This window comes from Haplochromis burtoni, unplaced genomic scaffold (genome assembly GCF_018398535.1).
Source record: "Haplochromis burtoni strain Fernald_Lab_line unplaced genomic scaffold, NCSU_Asbu1 Contig_54, whole genome shotgun sequence".
Classification (NCBI taxonomy): Eukaryota; Metazoa; Chordata; class Actinopteri; order Cichliformes; family Cichlidae; genus Haplochromis; species Haplochromis burtoni.
Window position 1 is genome coordinate 1,914,904 of NW_024582415.1, and position 19,022 is coordinate 1,933,925.

Sequence of the window (19,022 nt, forward strand, 5' to 3'; positions counted from 1 at the left end):
CAGCCCCACGCTCTCCGCTGACAGTGAGCGTAGCTACTGTCACGCACTGGAGTGTGGTGCCATTCAATCTGAGAGGTTAGCCTGTGATCTAATTTACCCAAAGCAGTCACCTCAGGAGCACTTAGCTTTTATACGACGCTCGGGACTCGTTTTAACTCGTTGTTAACAGGCGACAAAGGGACTTGACAAAGATGTCCAAAGACACGGAAGGAAAGAGTGAGAAAATTATGGATATGGAGAGCAAGGTTCTGTGGTACCCGGATTCTAAGAGGAACACACAGATGGATAAGTTTAGGATACAGGTCAACCAGGACTACGGGCTTAATCTGGGTGAGTGGGGTCAGAGGGAGGGAGCCAGACAGGCTCCAGAGTAGGTGTGCTGGAGAGAATACAAGTCGGATTATTGAGCCTACGAAGCTGCATAACTCAGCCAGATAGAAAAACAGAAACGAGCAGCATCTCTCCCTTTTGCTATGTGTCAGTTCATGTTTTAAAGGCAGCACGTTACCTCACAATCGACACAGTGTAGTGATGGCTTGCTGTGGAGCATTTCAAGCTAGCTTATTGCCACTTGAACACATGTAAAGAACATGTATAGGCGGTGAATCAGCATAAACAAATCTACGAATTTATTGTCTTAGAAGAGTTTTATTAAGGATGACCTACAACCACTCTGACACTCCCTGTTCAGTAATTATTAGCCGTTTACAAGCCTGTGGTGTTTGAATTACTTCCAGCTCGGAACTGAAAGACTGCGCCTGCAGAGCTGCCAGGATGGAAGCGAGCGGCCTGTTTCAATGGTCTTTCTAGTACCGTGACATTTTAAAGAAACAGGATTAAAGGAATGCTGAAAAACATGGTCAGCCGGCTAATGAATAAGTAGAGAGGAGACGAGGATGGGATTGGTACATCAGTGTAGATAGCCGGAAGGAATGTGTAATTGAAACAATAAAAATAGTATCATCCTATTTTCAACGTGCTGATATCCAGATTTCTATTTTCTTTAATCTGGTGTTCCTAATTTCACCAGGTGTTCTGATCCTTACAGTATTCCTACATTCCTACAGTGATTAAGTAGCTCTCATGGACAGCAAAACCTTTCCTGTAAATAAAAAGATCTAGTTTTCAGGAATAAGGACCACTTCTCTCTGCTGAAGGTTTTCCCAGATAAATTGCAATTTTATTTTGAGTAAGGATTTAGGAAAGAAGAGATACCAAAATGTTTCATATCAACATGTTTCAGTTGGTCTAAGCCTAAGGGGTGCTTACACTAACGTTTCCTCTTATCTCTACAATAATACAATAATAATTGGAAACTTTTGTTCTCAAATAATGACGAATCTTTTGTCTTCTAGCCAACTACAGTGACCTGTACCAGTGGTCAGTGGATTCCTACCCAGAGTTCTGGGGAGAGATTTGGCGCTTCTGTGGAGTCGTGAGCTCAAAGCCATATGAAGAGGTGAGTCCAACCTTCATGTATGGCATAACCTAAAAATGGGAATAGAAACGTGTGTATTTCTTATCCCAGTTTTAAAGCCAAAGACTACATTTCTAAACAGTTTAGGTCACTAAAACATATAATATTTAATATTTTACTGTACATCAATATAATGGTCATGCTAAACTGAAAACCCAACTAGAATTGAAGTAAGGTTCAGTGATTTTAAATTATGATAATTATATAATTTCCTGTTTCATCGTCTTAATGCTGCTTAGTTCCAGGATATACCCTCTGACGTGGGTGTGTGAGGTGTAGTTCACACGCCCCTTCTGTACACATGGTTAATGTTTCCTCTTCACTCTTTTGTCTAAGCAGACAATAGATAGAGGACAGGCAAGCAATTAGCCAGTCAATCAAACGTTTTGTTACAGTCTTGCACTGTGGGCTGCACTGTTATATCCCAGTGTTGCCTTGGAGTTTTCTAGGAAATTGTTTATCTTACTTTTTAAATTTTGTCCGCAATTCTTAAATTTTGTTGCAAATACAGTAAAAAAACAGAAAAGGAGAGCATAGCAGTTGTGAAACATTATTGTCTGGACAATTTCACGAGAAAGATAGAAAGCATCAGAGCTTCTCTGATGTGTCGCTCCCCTCCGTGTGTTTTTATCAGGTGGTGGATGTATCCAAACGCATCTCAGATGTTCCCGAGTGGTTTAAAGGAGCTCGGCTCAACTACGCTGAGAACCTGCTCAAACATGCAGACCATGACAAAGTGGCTCTCTACGCTGCAAGTATGTATATACTTAAGAGTATATTATGCTGATGAAGGTATAAGAAATTAAAAAGGACAGTTCTGCACCGGGATTTATGATGCTTTAATGGGGGATAACTTCCCTAATCCTGGCGCCAACTCCACACATGTTAATGGGAATTTTTAAAATGACACCACAAGGCACTCATTTTCTCTTTATTCTCTTAGCGCTCATATAATGTTTGCATTTCTGTTCAGTTTTTTTGCTGTTATTGTTTTTATTACTAGTCCTTCTTTTAATGGTGAATTTTAATGTCCTTTTCCACCACTAATTGTGCACTGTTGTCTCTTGTGTTTTTCTTCCCCGTATCACACAGATTGTAATTACTTAGTGATTTATTTGATTTTCGTGTGTGTTTGAGCTTTTTTTTGTGCAGAGTTGGGAGGGTAGTTGGGCACAGGATTGATGCGTTGTTGTGCATGAAGCTTCATACGTCACTTTGTTATTAGATTAACGGTTCTCTGTCAGGTACTAATGGATAGGTCTGCTTTTATTGCTATGTGTGCATATATATATGAGGCGAAGTGGGCCCTTGCTCCTGTGTGCAAGCTCCCTCAGGAGCTGTAACACAATTATAAGAAGCCCCATTGGTCACAATGCTGTGCAGCCTCTAAATGTCAGTAAACTATTACTTAGAGAGATAAGAGGACTATTCCTGTCTGTGGTACTGGATGATGTTGCTCTTTCTTTCTTAAAAATCTTATCTTACCCATATAACTCAATTTTCTGGAATGTGCGAGATGCCAGGTTATGACATCAGATACACTGGGCTGTCACTACCAACTTTTTTTTGAATGAGAAGGATAACAGGTGCAAAGGGGCATGTGATCTTCTTGTTCTACCCTAACCAAGCAGTTGTAAGAGGCTAAACCTAACCAAATAGTTTTAGTGCTTAAACTCAACCAGTGGTAGAAAAAGGCTTTTGAAGCTGATAAACCTGCAATATGTGCACCACTCCTCTTGCAACTTTATTGCAACAATATCAAAAATCAAGTGATTAAATTCCTGTTTACAGATTTGCATATTAACCTTTTGGATGTTACAAAAATGTATTTTTCTTTCTGTGTAGGTGTCTTAAATTTACTTTGTGTTTTTGTCTATCAGAGGAGGCAAATGAGGAAATTGTGAAGGTGACTTTTGGAGAACTGAGGCGTGATGTGGCGTTGTTTGCTGCAGCCATGAGGAAGATGGGAGTCCAGACTGGAGACAGGGTCGTAGGTGAGTCTCGTGTTTAAAGCCTGGTAGCCACACACTGGTTGATAGCTCATAAATTAGTTCACTGTGATGTATTAGTTTGTTTCCATTTAACTCCTGTCCTTTACAACCTCTTCACTTCATCCCTTACTTCTCTGTCAGTGTGTTCCATGTACTCGCTGGGAAGGTTGGCTGGCTGTTTTGGCTCAGGTTGCAGCCTCTTTCTGAATGGCACCATTTATTTTTTCAAAGTTCATATTTGTATAGGGAGGTGCTTGGTTTTTTTCAGCCACCACCATTAAGTTTGTTCATATAGAGTTAAGAGTTCAACCTTCCAGTGAACAGTAATCTTAAAAGTTGTAATGCAGTTGTTTACATCTCTCAAGTCATTTTTTTAAATTAAGTATTTTATTTTTTACAAACTGGGTTTCTTTTGCAAGTTTGTCTGCATCACTGCTGCTGGCTGCGGAAACATACACTGGGCTATCTGGCGATTAGATACGTTGGAGTTTTCAAGCACAGACTGTGGACTTGGTGTGTGGCAAACTTATTCTCAGCATCATTCCAGTCTGATTGTAGTTGTTGTAGTACTTATGATTAATATAAAAAATTACATTTACAAGATCCAGATGAGTATCCTTAAATAATGAGACTACCTTTTGTTTTGTTTTTATTTTTATTTTTTTGCCACCATAAAGTTTTTGAATTGTTCGTCATTTCTTCACCTGCAGTGGGTTCATACTTTAAAGGTGAAGCATGGTTCGCTATACTGAGCCTTATCAGTCACTGTCTGTGTTTCATTATGTGGTATGTAACAAAAATCCAACAATGACACGGCACTTACCATTTTCTTAGGTACATCTGTTCAACTGCTTATTAAACCAAATATCTAATCAATCTCCCAATCACACTGGAGCAACTCCGTGCTTTTCAGCACGTAGGCATGGCCAGGGCAGCCTGCTGAAGTTCAAACTGAGCATCAGATATGGGAAGAAAGTTGTTTTAAGTGACTTTGAACATGGCGTGGTTGCTAGTGCCAAAAGGTATTCCTGGGAATGTCTGAGTATTTCAGAACCTGCTGATCTCCTGGGATTCACCCACACAACCATCTCAAAGAGAATGGTCTTTATAGAAAAGGGGGGGGAAAGGGAACATCCAGTGAGCGTCACTTCTGTGGGTGAAAATGCTTTGTTCATGAGAGAGGTCAGAGGAGACTGGTCAGATTGCTTCAAGCTGATGGCAAAGCAAGTCAAATAATCACTCATTTCAACAAAGATATGCAGAAGAGCATCTGTAAAAACGTGGAACCTTGAAGCAGCTTGGCTACAGCAAGAGAAGACCACAGTGGGTCCCACTCCTGTCTAAGAAGGAAGCTAAGAATAAGAAACTGAGGCTGCAGTGCGCATGGGCTCAGAAAAATTGGACAATAGAAGATTGTTTAAATGTCAGAACATATCTGAGTATTGTTGCTGACTGTGTCCATCCCTTTATGGCCACAGTGTACCCATTATATGATGGTTGCTTCCAGTAGGATAATGTACCATATTACAAAGCTCAAAAATCTAAGACTGTCTGAATATAACAGTAAATTCACTCTATTCACCATCAGATCAGATCTCAGTCCAATAGAGCACCTTTGGGATGTGGCAGACTGGTAGATGTCATGGACATGAGTGTCTATTGACATGTCTATACTGTGGTATTATCAGGGAGTTCAGTTATGCTAGGATTTTTCAGATCTTAGTATGTGTAACAAAATATTCTGACCATCATCAGTAGGGTGCTAGAATCCAAAGTCATAAAGTAAATCAAGGAGGGGTTTCTGCTTTTGTTACAAGGCAACAATGAGGTAAATCTCTAAGACTGTTTATGAGCTCATTGTTTGGTTTCTGAGCTGGTCCTGTTGAGGAACGGTCAGGGTGTATATGAAAGGTTCTGGCTATGTGTGTTCAGAAGGAAGACGAATATTGCGGTAGGGAGATCCATTAGCTAAATGACCTGTTCTCTATGGGAATCTCATTAGAAAGACGAGAAGGATGGAGAAAGGCAGAGGGGGGCTAGAGAAACAGGGAAAAGGAGAGAGACCAGCTACATCATTCCTTTTTTCTCCTTTATCCCAATTACTTTCCTCGCATGTCTAAACAAGAGTGTGCGCGTGTGTGTGTTCAAAGTGTTTAAGACAGAAATGTCCTTGTCCCCCAAGTTGTGACTGAAATGTCTTGTCAGTGTCTGTAATCCAGGAGATATATAAGCACTTAGCTGATGAAGCCTGGCATGCTTTATAGTGGACCCTGGGCCAAACTCTCACACACACACACACACACACACACACACACACACACACACACACACACACACACACACACACACACACACACACACTCACACACACACACACACACACACACACACAACACACGCATTCTCCCTTTCATGTGCTTTTCATTGCTCTCCTTGGTCGCTTTAACTTCAGCATAATCCTACACTGTGTTAAGAAGCCCCTGTCTTGCCTGACCACCATTCAGCCGCTACTTCTTTTGATTTTTGTGTTATTTAAACACATACTAAAACTAAACTAAGTATACGGAGAATAAGTATGTTTCAGTTTTAGCATTTGCAGTGTAGTTGCATTTATGTATTAAGCTAAAACAAACAGAAGGTTTAAAAAAAATTGCTATTGGCTACCCTGTTAGACTTCCTTGTCCAAGAATAGTTTGGTTTTAATTTGGTTGGTTTTAATACTAATATTAATATTAAAAAAAACAAAAGGTTCTTATGTTACCTTACTACTACTGAGAAGTATTAGATCACATCTCTAAAATAAAATTAGTTTTATTTATTTTTATTTTATTATTGTTAATTGTAGTAACGTCTCTGGTTTTACAGATCAATTTTGACTCGTGCGTATTTACTTTAAGAAAAGGGTTTTTAAAAAAAGTGTTTCTATTTTTTAAAAAAATGTTTTGTTTTGGACAATATTAAACACCAGTGTTGGTGTCTATAAAAACACATGTTGAAGAAAGTGGAGTGGTGTCCTTTAGCTGCAAACTTTCAGGGGGCAGCTCAGATTAAAATCTATTTGCTTGGTTGTGTTTTTATTTTGCTCACCATGGTACGTTTCCTCCTGAGAAGTTCTTGTCCAACATCATAGATGGCAAACAAATTGTTACATGTGATATTGTGACCCCTGCAGTCCAGTAGTCATATCAAGGACTAGACGTTTTCCTTTCATTTTCTCAAGGAATGCCACTCGCAGGTTTGCCTTTTCCAAAACTTCCAGTCCTCTTCAATTCCATGCATAGCTGGTTTTTGATTGCATCACATTATGTCATATTCTCCTGACTTGCTGAGCATTTATTGCCAGAAGGAGCATTTTCCATGGAAAGGGGCAAAATATTCATCTACTGTCACCTCTGGCCTTGGGTTGAACATCAGTGAAAGGAGCTGGATCCATCTCTTCCGTATATCCCTAATGTGAGCAAGCTTGTCAGATGTTGCTGTTGTTGTAAAATCTGAGGACGCTTGATATTATTCTAAAGGTCTGAAGTGATATTGTTGCCTGGAAAATTTGGTCTTTAAGTGATGATGTATGAACACTGCTTCTGGGTCCAAACTACTCTGTTTATTAAGGCTGTTGTGTTTTTAACATGTTTTAATGCTCTGTATCTTGTTCTATTTAATCTGAACAAGCCCCTAAAAAAAGGCAGTAATCATTGTTGGCCTCTCTCGGTTTTTATTACCACTATTCATTTAAACTAACTACAGCCCAGCCCATGCAGCAGTAAATGAATGACTAACCTCGTATTGTGGATGGATTATCTCAGTTGTTCTCCCGACTAAATTTTAGTCCGTTTACAGCATCTTTTTCCTGCCATGCAATTACATTTGTCCCTAACCATCGGGAACCCTCACGTTAACTTTTACTGAATGGAAAAAAGTTAGTGTTCATCCTCATGCTTCACTGTGTTTATATGAATGCTTACCATAGCTGTGTAGCTATCCACCATGTAGCACATCATTATAGACCAGCTACCTCAACTTTGGTAGCCCTACAGAACGTCACTGTTGTTTAGTTTTTTGTCTTCATTTATGCTGGAAACAATATCAGAGCTGTACGTTTTAATTTTTTAAGAAATCCCTCAGTCAGATCATTGTATGTTATGTTTGGGTGAAAACTAGCGATCCAACTCCCTGCTAACGTCTATCTAACTCCGTTAAATTTCATAAATTCTGTTTTCGAGGATGCCTGGATGTTAAACTTGATCGTTACACCTGGTGGAGCAGCCTCACTGATCATTTTTATTAAAGGTGAAAAACAGTTTTTAACTCTCAGTGATGCTGCAGTGTTTGTTTGACTTTGGGACCTGAAGCGGAGTTTGGATCCAGAAACAGCTCATGAACTCAAACTTAAAGACCAGATAGTTCTGCCTGTTGATGTTTCCCAGTGATTATCAGTGGTGTCGTTGCTGGATCTGTACATTCCATCAAAAGGAACACCAGTATAGGGCTTCAGGTAGGGCTGTTCGATATAACGATATATATCGGATGATGTCTATCGTTTCCTATCACGCTATCGTTAGTTTCGTGTTGTTGCAAATAAACTGTTTACAGCAATATCTTTTCATCGTTTTGATCGTAACTGTAGTGGCTATATTAATTTCTTAAAGTTCTTTCTTTCTTATATTTAATATAACCACACTACAGACGGACAAGCGCCTGTTTTTACGTGTTGTCGTTAGCAACAATGATGGTAAAACCATCGCGTGGCTCCGCCGTCCGCTTGTTTGTTTTCCACGTAAACCTTTCACTATAAAGCTCAAGATCCTGTTGAGACTTTTCAAAATAAACTGAATCCTGTGAATGAGTATGCAGAGAATTTACGGATGAGAAGCAAAAAAGAGCCGTCAAGTGCTAAAAAAAATAGACTCAAACGTTAGAACAGGCCTTTCGCCGCAGTACACCGTGTAATAAATACTCACAAAGAAAACGGCTGCCGTTACAACATATGTCTAAAAATGTGTAGTTTCATCATGCATCAGTTAAAACACTCGACTCCAGCTACACGACGCCCATCTGGAAACACTTCACACAAGTCGAGCTGCCCGAGATTCACAGAATTTACAGAAAATGTTACATTTTTGTGATTTATATCGTTGTCAGGAAGATAAATGTCTCATATCGGGATATGAGATTTTGGTCATATCGCACAGCCCTTTTATTCATCATCACTGTCATTCTAAATGTCGCCATTGACTTTTTTTCCCTTCAAGGTCTGTGATAGCAGTGGTGACTTTCTTTGGTGACAATAGCATAAACCGATCAAAACATGTCTTGGTGTCACTTATTCTTGGCACAGCAAACTGGGTAATGCCAGGGGTCATTTGCAGCTGTTGCCCTGCCATGTAAGCCAGGAGGTACTGGATCCAAAAGATATAACCACTTGGATTTGTATGTTTCAGCAGAAGCAGAAGCAGCTTCAGCACCTGTTACCTCCTTATCAGATGTATCTATATTTATCTAAATCGTCGTCCTGCTCAGAAAGAGGGTCATCCATATTGCTGTTGATGCAGAAGATATGATCCAGAGCTTGATTTGTTGTAAATCTTCTTATTTTTGTATGCTACAGCCTGGAGATTTGTACTCTGCAAGTCACCAACTAAACTGAGTTGGTCCGTACATTACATATCTGTACATTTCCATCTGGAGATTTTCAGTGAGGCAGTGGGGATAAAGGGGGCTGTTTGTTCAGGGAAGGAGACAAACAGGTAAATAGAGAAGCCCCTAACTTCTCTCCGACAGTGTTGGTGAGCTCAGAGTGTGTTCATGATTTCAGTTTTAGCACTTTGATTTTTTTTTTATAGTGTTATATTATAACTGGTTCAAAACTGACAACACAAATATCCTAATTTTCACCAGAGGATTTTATAATTTAATGAAATTGTTCTTTTCTTTTTTTGTTTTGTTTAAATAAAGTTTAATTTGAGACTCCTGACAAAGTCAAAAAGCCTTGATGCAATAAAATGAATTTAAAAAGCACTTACCTACAAAACTTAAAAACGGGAATCACTTCACTCAGCAATTCCCAGCTTATTTAAAACCTTGCAGGCTGTATTCAGTATATAGTTTTCAGTTTTACCCAGGTATTTACTTAAATAATTCTTTTGTTTTAGAAAAGAAAGCATCATCGAATTCTAGTATCCAGTGTGGTTAAACAACTGCATCACACTAAAGTGCTTATTGTCAACATGAGGAGAAATTTGTCTCTAATTCATTGCCAACATGCACGTATACTTGACAGCTTAGCATGGATGAATAAACAGGTAGGGCAGTGTGTTACACTGATGCGTAAGCAATACTCTCACAGTGTAACAAAGTAGTCTTTCATAATAACAGCCACAGAGGTCGTCAAACAGGATTTTGTAGTAAGAATATGATCCGTGACGTAATTTGCTCCCGGCTAAGGTAAGGAGATATTAGTCTAGGAGCCAACGTAGCAGGGTGGTGATCTGTCAGCCCAAGATGTTATCAGGCAGTATCAGCATCCTTGTTGCAGCAAGAGTATGCATAACAACCATAAAAATCAATTTATACATGGAGATTATCAATATAGTTGCTATTTGTCTTTGACCAGTCAGCTTGTCTAGCAGGAACTACCAGTTGTTTTATGTTTTATTAGTTTAGATAAGACACATTATGAACAGCTCTATGTTTAAAGGTAGCATGGTAGCTCCAGTCATGCGTTTATTGCTACTTTGTCATGCATGTCATAATGATCTAGCTTTTTTCCTGCTCAAATGAAACATTGATCACCAAAAATCAAATGCAGTAGATTTGGTAATTTTCTGAACTTTTATGATGACTGGAGGCTGGAGGGAAGTTAATTTGAACAGTTTACAGTGGGATTGTCCCAAAAACACAAAATTAATTATTTCTTCTTAAATTATTCTCTGTGTGCTTGACTTGGTCACCATTTCACTTATTGATCTGGGAATATGTCACTACAAGACAGTAGTTATGGTCTCAGTTCAACTTGTTCAGAATGAAATATGCAAGAGTATTTCCTCGCTCTTCTTTGTATCCAGATTGTTTTATTTCACTGTCTCTCTCTCTACACGCGTTTCTTCTTCATTTCTTTGATGTTTTCCAATATTCTGTCATTTAAGTGTGTCATTTATGTGAACTGACTGTGAAGTTTTTCAGTATGACTACAGATAAGACTACAAAAGACCAGCTGTTTTATTGTACTAATTTTGGATAGCATATGACTACAGAGCTTGACAAACAAAGCTAATTTTTGCTGCTTTGAAATCAGATTAATCTATGTGCATTCTGTCTCTGAAGTGTTCACTGTGTACTTTTACTACTTTTCTATATCTTTTATATTTTTAAAAGTCATCATATTCATGCAAATTTTTTAATAAGGAAACCTTCATTTAAAATTCTGCACTGAACTGTATTATCCTCCTCTCTCTTCCCGTGTTAGGCTACCTACCCAATGGTATCCACGCAGTGGAGGCAATGTTAGCAGCAGCCAGCATCGGAGCTATTTGGAGCTCAACATCTGTTGACTTTGGAGTCAATGTAAGGACTTTCCTTTATTTCTTAATTTATATATATTTGAGTCAGACTTTTATTCCCCTCTGCTGTATTAAAGCTGTAATAAACCAGCTGTATTTAATCTGACATCTTAGATGTAGTTTATATATTTGTGGATGTAAGTTAGGTAGTAGTATACCTGTAGCAGTATTAGGGTTGTTGTATTATATTTCCTCTTGGTCTTTCATCTGCTCTTATTGGAGGATCGGGGAGTAAACCTTGCCTTTGAGATTTCTTTCCCAAAAGTATTTTTTTGCCTTTGGTCTCGGTATTTTTTGAGCTTCTACTCCCCCTACTGGCAGATCCGAGAATTACCATTGCAACCATGAAACAAACCTGTGGATTTGTATTCTGCTCTACTCTTGTTTCCTTTTTGTTATAAAATGTTTTTATTTTATTATGTATGTTATTATTCTATTTTATTATTGTATTCCATTATTATTCTAGGGGGGTTGTTTGTTTGTTTATGTTTGTTTTTTTTCTCTGGAAGGTGTGTGTTTTTCTCAGAAATAAGGGTTTCATGTATATTTGTTAAATTCCTAAATTTGAACTCTGTCCTTCTCTTTTTTTTCAGGGTGTCCTTGACAGGTTTTCTCAAATTCAGCCTAAACTGATCTTCTCTGTTGCTGCTGTAGTGTACAATGGGAAAACACACGACCACATGGAAAAGCTAATTAGTGTTGTGAAAGGTTGGTTTTCATATTGGAGAAAGACATTTACCAGCAAATTATGTATATATATACATGTATGTATGTATGCATGCATGTATGTTTACTGACAGTAGTTACAAATCAGAATTTCTGCGCAACTTGCTGGCTTTAACTATGTTTGAGGATTAAAGAGAATATAAAACATTAGCCTTTTTCGCTCTTTCTTCTAGGTTTGCCAGACTTGCAGAAAGTCATTGTGATTCCTTACGCTCGCACCAAACATGAAACTGACCTTTCCAAAATCCCCAACAGGTGTGTGTCTGTAAATATAATTACACTGTTTTTAAACTGAGAAACAAAAAGAGACATGCTCTACGTCTATTTTTTCACAGTGTATTTATGGATGACTTTTTGGCATCTGGGCGTGGTGAGGGTGACCAGTTCCCTCAGTTGGAATTTGAGCAGCTTCCCTTCAATCATCCTCTTTTCATCATGTATTCCTCTGGAACCACAGGAGCTCCTAAATGTATGGTCCACTCGGCTGGGGTAAGAAACACACTGGCTTGCACTTGCTCTGAATTAAAAGTCTTTAGTTTAAATACACAAATACACAGTATTTTTCACATACATAAACACAAGCACACTGTTGATAACTATATAATAAAAAAAATCACAATGCCATCACTGATTAAAGCCCATGGGTTGCTGTGTATTCTTGTTTGTCCTTGTATAACATAAAACACAATTGCTGTTTTTGTAGCTCATGCTTTGTTAATGCTCCACAAGGGGTAGAGGCAGAGGCAGCTGTCTCACTTACTTAGAAAAAACCCACTCTGGTCACATCTGTTTGCAAAGCTCTCCTGGGCTGACCCATGTGTAAAGAGTCTGATCCTCTCTAAAAGACTAGATTAATGTTTTCAAGAAGACAAATAGGGAAAACTTTAAGGAAGCATTTGTTCAGTAAAACATCACATCATCATTAGTCAAACATCAGCGCATCAGTCAGCAGATTGCAGATTGATGCCCAGTTGTCATGAGATTATGGATTGCTGGATTTCCATCTTGTCAACATTGAAAGCATTTCTCATTTATGCTGAGTCTTGAAGCCAATTCTCGAACTTTAAAACAGAATAAAAAAAAATCATTTAGTTGCTGGATGATTTGTGATGTGTGCTTTAGAAATAAAATGTCCGTGATTACACACATCCTGCTTAATATGAGAAAAACCTGTTTTTATGACTTAGCAAAATATGAAGGCTTATTAATGTTATGATATTCATTGAGTGAGTGCAGATTACTTCATAGTCTTATATGTATTGTTCTTTTTTGAAAGGGCATTAATCCAATTTATTATTTTTTTTTAATGCTGTTGAACATCTTACTGAGATCACTTTTAGCATCCTAACAAAGCAGCTCCAGTAAGACATCTGCTGAAGTGGTCTGTCGTTTCATTCCGCTTCCCAACACAAGGTGGCAGCAGACCTCCATCAGCAGATCCTAGAAAAGGTTACTTGCTCTCCAGAGAGTGCATGAATGACATTTCCCTGCAACACACCACATCAGAGGTAGGGCTAGTGTGAGAAGAATATTTGATTTCAAAAAGACCACTGGACTTGGAAAGCTGGAGCACTCACCATTTCAAAAGGTTTAACCCACTCAAACAAATGCATTCATGCATTTTCACTAAACAGTTGGTCTTGCACTCTGTCTGTCTGAGGGAAGTCTCCCCCCAAAAACAGAATTTTTTTAGGACTTTTTCCGTTATCTTGTAATAAAATAATTGCGACATAAGAGTACAACAGTGAGTTAGGCTCAGCATATGAACCAGAAGAAATGGAAAGCATACTCTGAGAGAATGTGAAAGGTTTCTTACCAAGGGCTCAGGCACACTACAAGCCACATTCCAACAGCACTTTATTCTTTAAAGGCTTTTACCTGTCATGCACACACTCACACCCTGATGGGTGCATCAAGAGCAATTTAGGGTTCGGTATTTTGCCCAAGGCCAACTTGACAGCCGGGGATCAAACCACTGACCTTCCGATTAGTAGATGACCCGCTCTACCACCTGAGACACAGCTGCACGGTTCTTAAAAAAGAAAAAAATTCAATTAGATTTTTAATGGGCTCATACTTTGCCTCTCTGCACCCAGTTTTTTTCCTTTCGTCCTTTTGCTGCTTCCAACTTGGCTTTTAGTCTCTCACCTTCCTTTCACATTGGTTTTATGCTCTAAACTTGCATTCCTTTTTCTTAGTTCTTCTTTTAAGATCCTCATCAGGTTAGTTTCCCTCTGCTTTCCCTTCTCTCTCCTACAGTATAGCTTCCTTTTCTTTCTTTCCCTTATTGTCTCTCGCTCTGTCCCCTTCTCTTTCCTTTGCCCCCACCCCCCTTTCTCCCCTTGCAGCCGATAATTGGACAGTAATGCGTTGGTGAAAACATTTCGTACTGTGACGCTGGCAGTCCTCTCTGGCTCAGCCAATTAGCCTGGGTACTGTTGTGCTTTCTGCTTTGTTACGGCTCTGTTAACATGCTGTCAGTAACAAGATGGCACGCACCAAAGGATGGGTATGGCAGCTGAGTCCAGCTAAAGACTATATGCACACACAAACACACGAATACTTGGAGCACCTGTATCTATGTAAGGATGGGCTCAAAACCGAAATACACGGTCAGATACTTGCGTACCCTTCACCAGCAATAATAATGTACCCAGCTGTGATGTGCTGGAGACTGTAACACTTAACCACAAACTTCCCTTTTAGTCTAAAAATAAAGTGTCATGTGTCGAAGCCTTGTCAGAACTGTTGCATAGAATTTTTTAAATATGAGTGACACGTGTCAGATTTGTGTCAGCTCAAATGAACTAAACTTTACTCACAGATAATAATGAGATAAATCGACCATTAGATCATTAGATTACTCGTTAGTCTCTAATACTTGTTGTCTTTTTAGGGCTCTCTCATCCAGCACCTGAAAGAACACATTCTCCATGGCAATATGACCAGCAGTGATGTCATCATTTACTACACTACGGTAAGCTCACAACCTGTTCAAAGTGACACACTCATGGTTTGAATATTTTCAAATACCAGCTGGTGTGTAATGTTTAAAAGTTTAACTTTTCATGTGCAAGTCGGCTTGAAAAGTCTGAGATTACTAGTGAATCCTTCTATTTTGCATTAACTAATAGTTTTAGTTGATAGTAGCATTTGATTTACTTGAACAAACCTCTGATGAATATGTCAAGTCCACTCCAGTGTCTTGTGAATGCTATCGTGGAATCTGTAACTCCTTTTTACAAACTTACTTTCTTTTACTCATGTTTTTTTTTTTAAAGTATTCATTGGATTATGTGAAAATCTGACAGTTTTTTTTTTTTTGATGTGGTGTCCAAGCGTTTCAAAATTCCAAAATTTCAGTGAAGTTCCAGCTACTGTATTCAAGTAATCTGTTGAAATATATACATAACAATCTTTAGTCAATGTATCTAAATAGCGTATTTTATTCCTAAAAAGCAGTCAGAAGGACAAATGATAATTATTTAGAGCAAGTCAGAAGATAAACATCATGAAAAGCAACAACTCATCAAATGTTTGGCAATACTGGCGTAAAATAAATTAAACTTCTTGAGACATTTTCTTTAAACTGATTAATTTACTGAGTTTCAGCAGTTTCAGCGGTTTTGTAAAAGTCTCTTCACTGACAGTTTTTGTGCAGCAGAACCAAAATTCACTTTATTCGCATGTGAAGACAGGTGCCAAAGCAGTATCTCAGCATGCAGTAAAATGAGAAAAATAATCAGGTGAATCACAGTCTGCTGCAGATGTCCATTTTGCTACACTCTGCTTTATCCGTGTTAAGACGAAAGGTGTTTTATACCAGATAAACTGACCACTGTGTTTGCATGTGTGGTCTTAGACTGGCTGGATGATGTGGAACTGGCTGGTATCTGCACTGGCAGTGGGAGCCTCTGTTGTTTTGTATGACGGTTCACCACTAATGCCGACTCCCAATGTACTGTGGAACCTGACAGACCAGTTGGGGTGAGTTAGCCACGCACGCACGCACGCACGCACGCACGCACGCACGCACGCACGCATGGGGAGGATGAAAAAGGAAATGACAGTGGCTAACTGTGCTGAAAGAGGATATGCTCTTTGTACTTATTATATAAGTTGTTTTTAACATTTTTGTTTATATTTTCCTGATGTTTTCAGTGTTTTGACCTGCTGAGACTGTACTTTAGTAAGTGAAGCTTTAGGTTTTGGCACCAGGGCTGAAATGATAAACCATTGTGCCTTAATTGTCTAAAAAATGGACACTCCAAATTCTTAATAGATCGTACTGACATCTATTGTAGCTTTACTGGACCTGAAGTCTGGGAAACACAGCATTCTTAATAAGGGATAAGAACAAGTGAGTTTTCCTTTAACTGTATAGTGCTGAGAAAATAGATATTAAGAATACAGAGAAAATCATACAGTTTTGTTTTTTGGGACCCTTTTTGGGCAGCACATTAATATTTAACAATTAATATAACTTATTACTTATGAAATTAGAAGAGATAAAGGAAAATCATCTCAAAACGAAGGATTGTTTGTAAAGGAGGAAATGGAAGAAATGAAGGGAACATATAGTGGTAATTGAGATAACTGTTATATTTTTGGAATATTTTAAACAAATTTATATGAATAAAAAAATATGTTTGAAAAACAAAAAAACAAACAGGTTTTTAAAAGTTCCCAAAACTTGTCATGTCACAAGCCACCAGGCAGCAGCTATGTGACAGTTTTACCATGTGATGTATCGGTATTTGGACCAAACATAATTATAGTTTCACATATCTCAAAAAGAAACCAGCTCAAACTTACAAAAGACACCCCGAACTCCATTATTGATCGCCACAAATGAGCTGCCTTGCTGTCATTTTGAAAGTGCACAGTGAAGTGTTGCGCTCAGCTGAACAGACTGTTCCAAGTCAGCAGGGTCAGCAGTCCTTTAAGCTTTTTGATGTGGAGATTGATGGTGATGTTCATTTGGATGAACCTAAAAACCCATGCAAGACAACCGCAGATACCGAAACCTGGATCTGGGTATTCAATTCAGAGGACGTTCACCTCAAAGGATGCACAATGTAGATCATATTAAGACAGGAATTTCATTTCATTTTTGAATGTCATGCCCACATTGGAAACATGGTTTAGAAACTCGTCAAGATTTATCAAATTCAGAGATTCAATGTTTTTTTTTTTTTTTCCCACTGTAAATTTGCTTCATCGAGATAAATTGATAATGTAAAACAAGATTTAAAGGTGAGTTTGCTACTGGGATTCGAGAGTTTGACGTTGTTAAAACTGTCTAGTCTACAATGTCAATATTTCCAGCAAATCCTCTATCTTGGTAAATGTCCTAAACACCACTATTAGAATCAAAAATACTAAATGTTAAACTGGGTATTGATCCTCTGTAGAACTGGATGATCTGCTTCGTAGTTCAGTTCTTCTGTCGTTGCCCTGTGACATCAGCGATAACCAATAGGATCGGCGTCAGAGAGGTTAACATACACTCATTAGGGTAACACCTTAAGCCTTTTTATGCACGCTCTTTACTTTTCCCTTAGATCTAATTGACTACATTGTCAATTTATTTTTTTCTGTGTAAAATATCTCATCTGTCTGTCCTCCACTCTGCATTCTACTCTGATGCTGAAGCAGAGTTTGTTTTGGTTTTTTTATGAAAAAAAAATGGTGCGGGGCTAAGAAGTGATAAACAAATGTATCTGCAAATCTACACACATTACACTCCAATTTAAAAATTAAACGAGCAGTCAGAAATATCCTTCTGTTTCTCTCTCATTTGATGATTATAATGATGATGGTGATGTTTATTGATCGGTGTTGTTGCTCCACTCTAAAACTTAATTTGAAGGCATGCAGAAGTCTGGGCATGAAGTTGAGAAGGTGTGTGCGAGTGTCTGTGCACACAGAGATACATCTGTGTTGCACGTGTCAGTTATTTGTAGATATGCAACATGAAACTACAGCAAGGCAGAGGAAATTTATTATGGATCTTATAATATTTGTATTAATTTAATGCATAAATTGGCAAGCAGTTGCCAATCGCTTTGACCCGTGTTACTCCCTGACATCATCATCCACCAGCACAACCTTAAACCCCTGTTATCATTTGACTGCAGAAGGGATAAAGACCAAGGATTCAAGTGTATGCATGCAGAGAAGCAATTAATTGATTCAAATATGATAGAGAAGATGGTCAGAACATATTTTTCCTCATTGTTTGCTATGTAGATCTTCTCAAAAGCTATGCAAGTGCTCTGCTCCAGTAGATATACTCATAGCATTTCCAATTAAAATGCTAGTTTTAGGACATGGCATAATGGTCTGTGAGAAAGTGGAAAATAGCAGGGGATAATTGCCTCCAAAATACAATATACAAGTTTCCAGCATTAGTATGATATGCTATTTTGACCAGCAGTATATTTGATCATCCACTGGAAACAAAACTGATATTGAGTATTTTTGATGGATTCTGAATACAGTAATTTATTCATTAAAAATAATATATGATAATGGTCTCTCTGTAATAACCTACTGCCACAATTTTAAAGAATTGAGATTATAGTTAGAAAGTGTTCAAAAAGTGAAAGATAGAGATGATAAAGATGATAGAGTAAACTGTATTATGTAACTTGCCCCAAAGAAATGCCCAGTAACACTTAATGGTTTATTATTACACCAGAAATATTTGCTTTTCTTATACTTAGTAGTAGTCCATCTACATGGATTGTGAATTGCATTTAATTAAAAAACAATGTCGCTTATATTTACTAGCCTGTATTTAGCATTTTTGAGCAATTGCACAATTTCGAGCAACAGTCATATATTTTGTTATGTGGGGCTCCTGACTGTAACTGTGCGTTATTTTATATGCTCAGCCAGGCTGTAGTTGAAAAAGAAATGTACTGTGGTCAGCAAAAGCAAAACCCTTTAAGGTAGCAGACCCATCTTCAGAGATGGCATATTGCCTTCAGCAAGAATTGGAATAATGGGGAGAACATTTTGACACATGGGGAGTAGCTCAAGTGCCAAGAAAAAGTACTCCTGCAGAAACTATTAACAGGATCAGTATGTAGGTCCTGACACCAAATTTCATTGTTAGTAGTCATTTCAATCATCGGATATATTAGGATCTATAATCTTTAAGTTAAACATTCAAGATGTCAGATTTTCAGTTTTAATTCAGGAGCTTTAACAAACGTATTGCATTAGCTGTTTAGAAATTGCAGCCATATTTGTTCATAGTTGTAA

The 19,022-nt window shown here is 38.2% G+C and overlaps 1 protein-coding gene across 1 annotated transcript in view; it reads left to right on the forward strand.

The window, feature by feature from the left end:
• The window catches only part of aacs (acetoacetyl-CoA synthetase), a 39,024-nt gene continuing 20,002 nt past the window's right edge, over nucleotides 1–19,022 (forward strand). The window contains exons 1-10 of the mRNA XM_005924516.3: nucleotides 1–330; nucleotides 1,356–1,459; nucleotides 2,112–2,232; nucleotides 3,358–3,471; nucleotides 10,931–11,028; nucleotides 11,618–11,732; nucleotides 11,924–12,005; nucleotides 12,086–12,239; nucleotides 14,647–14,727; nucleotides 15,613–15,737. Of these exons, the coding sequence (XP_005924578.1) occupies nucleotides 192–330; nucleotides 1,356–1,459; nucleotides 2,112–2,232; nucleotides 3,358–3,471; nucleotides 10,931–11,028; nucleotides 11,618–11,732; nucleotides 11,924–12,005; nucleotides 12,086–12,239; nucleotides 14,647–14,727; nucleotides 15,613–15,737 (1,133 nt within the window). The 5' untranslated portion in view covers nucleotides 1–191. The remainder of the gene's footprint in view (nucleotides 331–1,355; nucleotides 1,460–2,111; nucleotides 2,233–3,357; nucleotides 3,472–10,930; nucleotides 11,029–11,617; nucleotides 11,733–11,923; nucleotides 12,006–12,085; nucleotides 12,240–14,646; nucleotides 14,728–15,612; nucleotides 15,738–19,022) is intronic.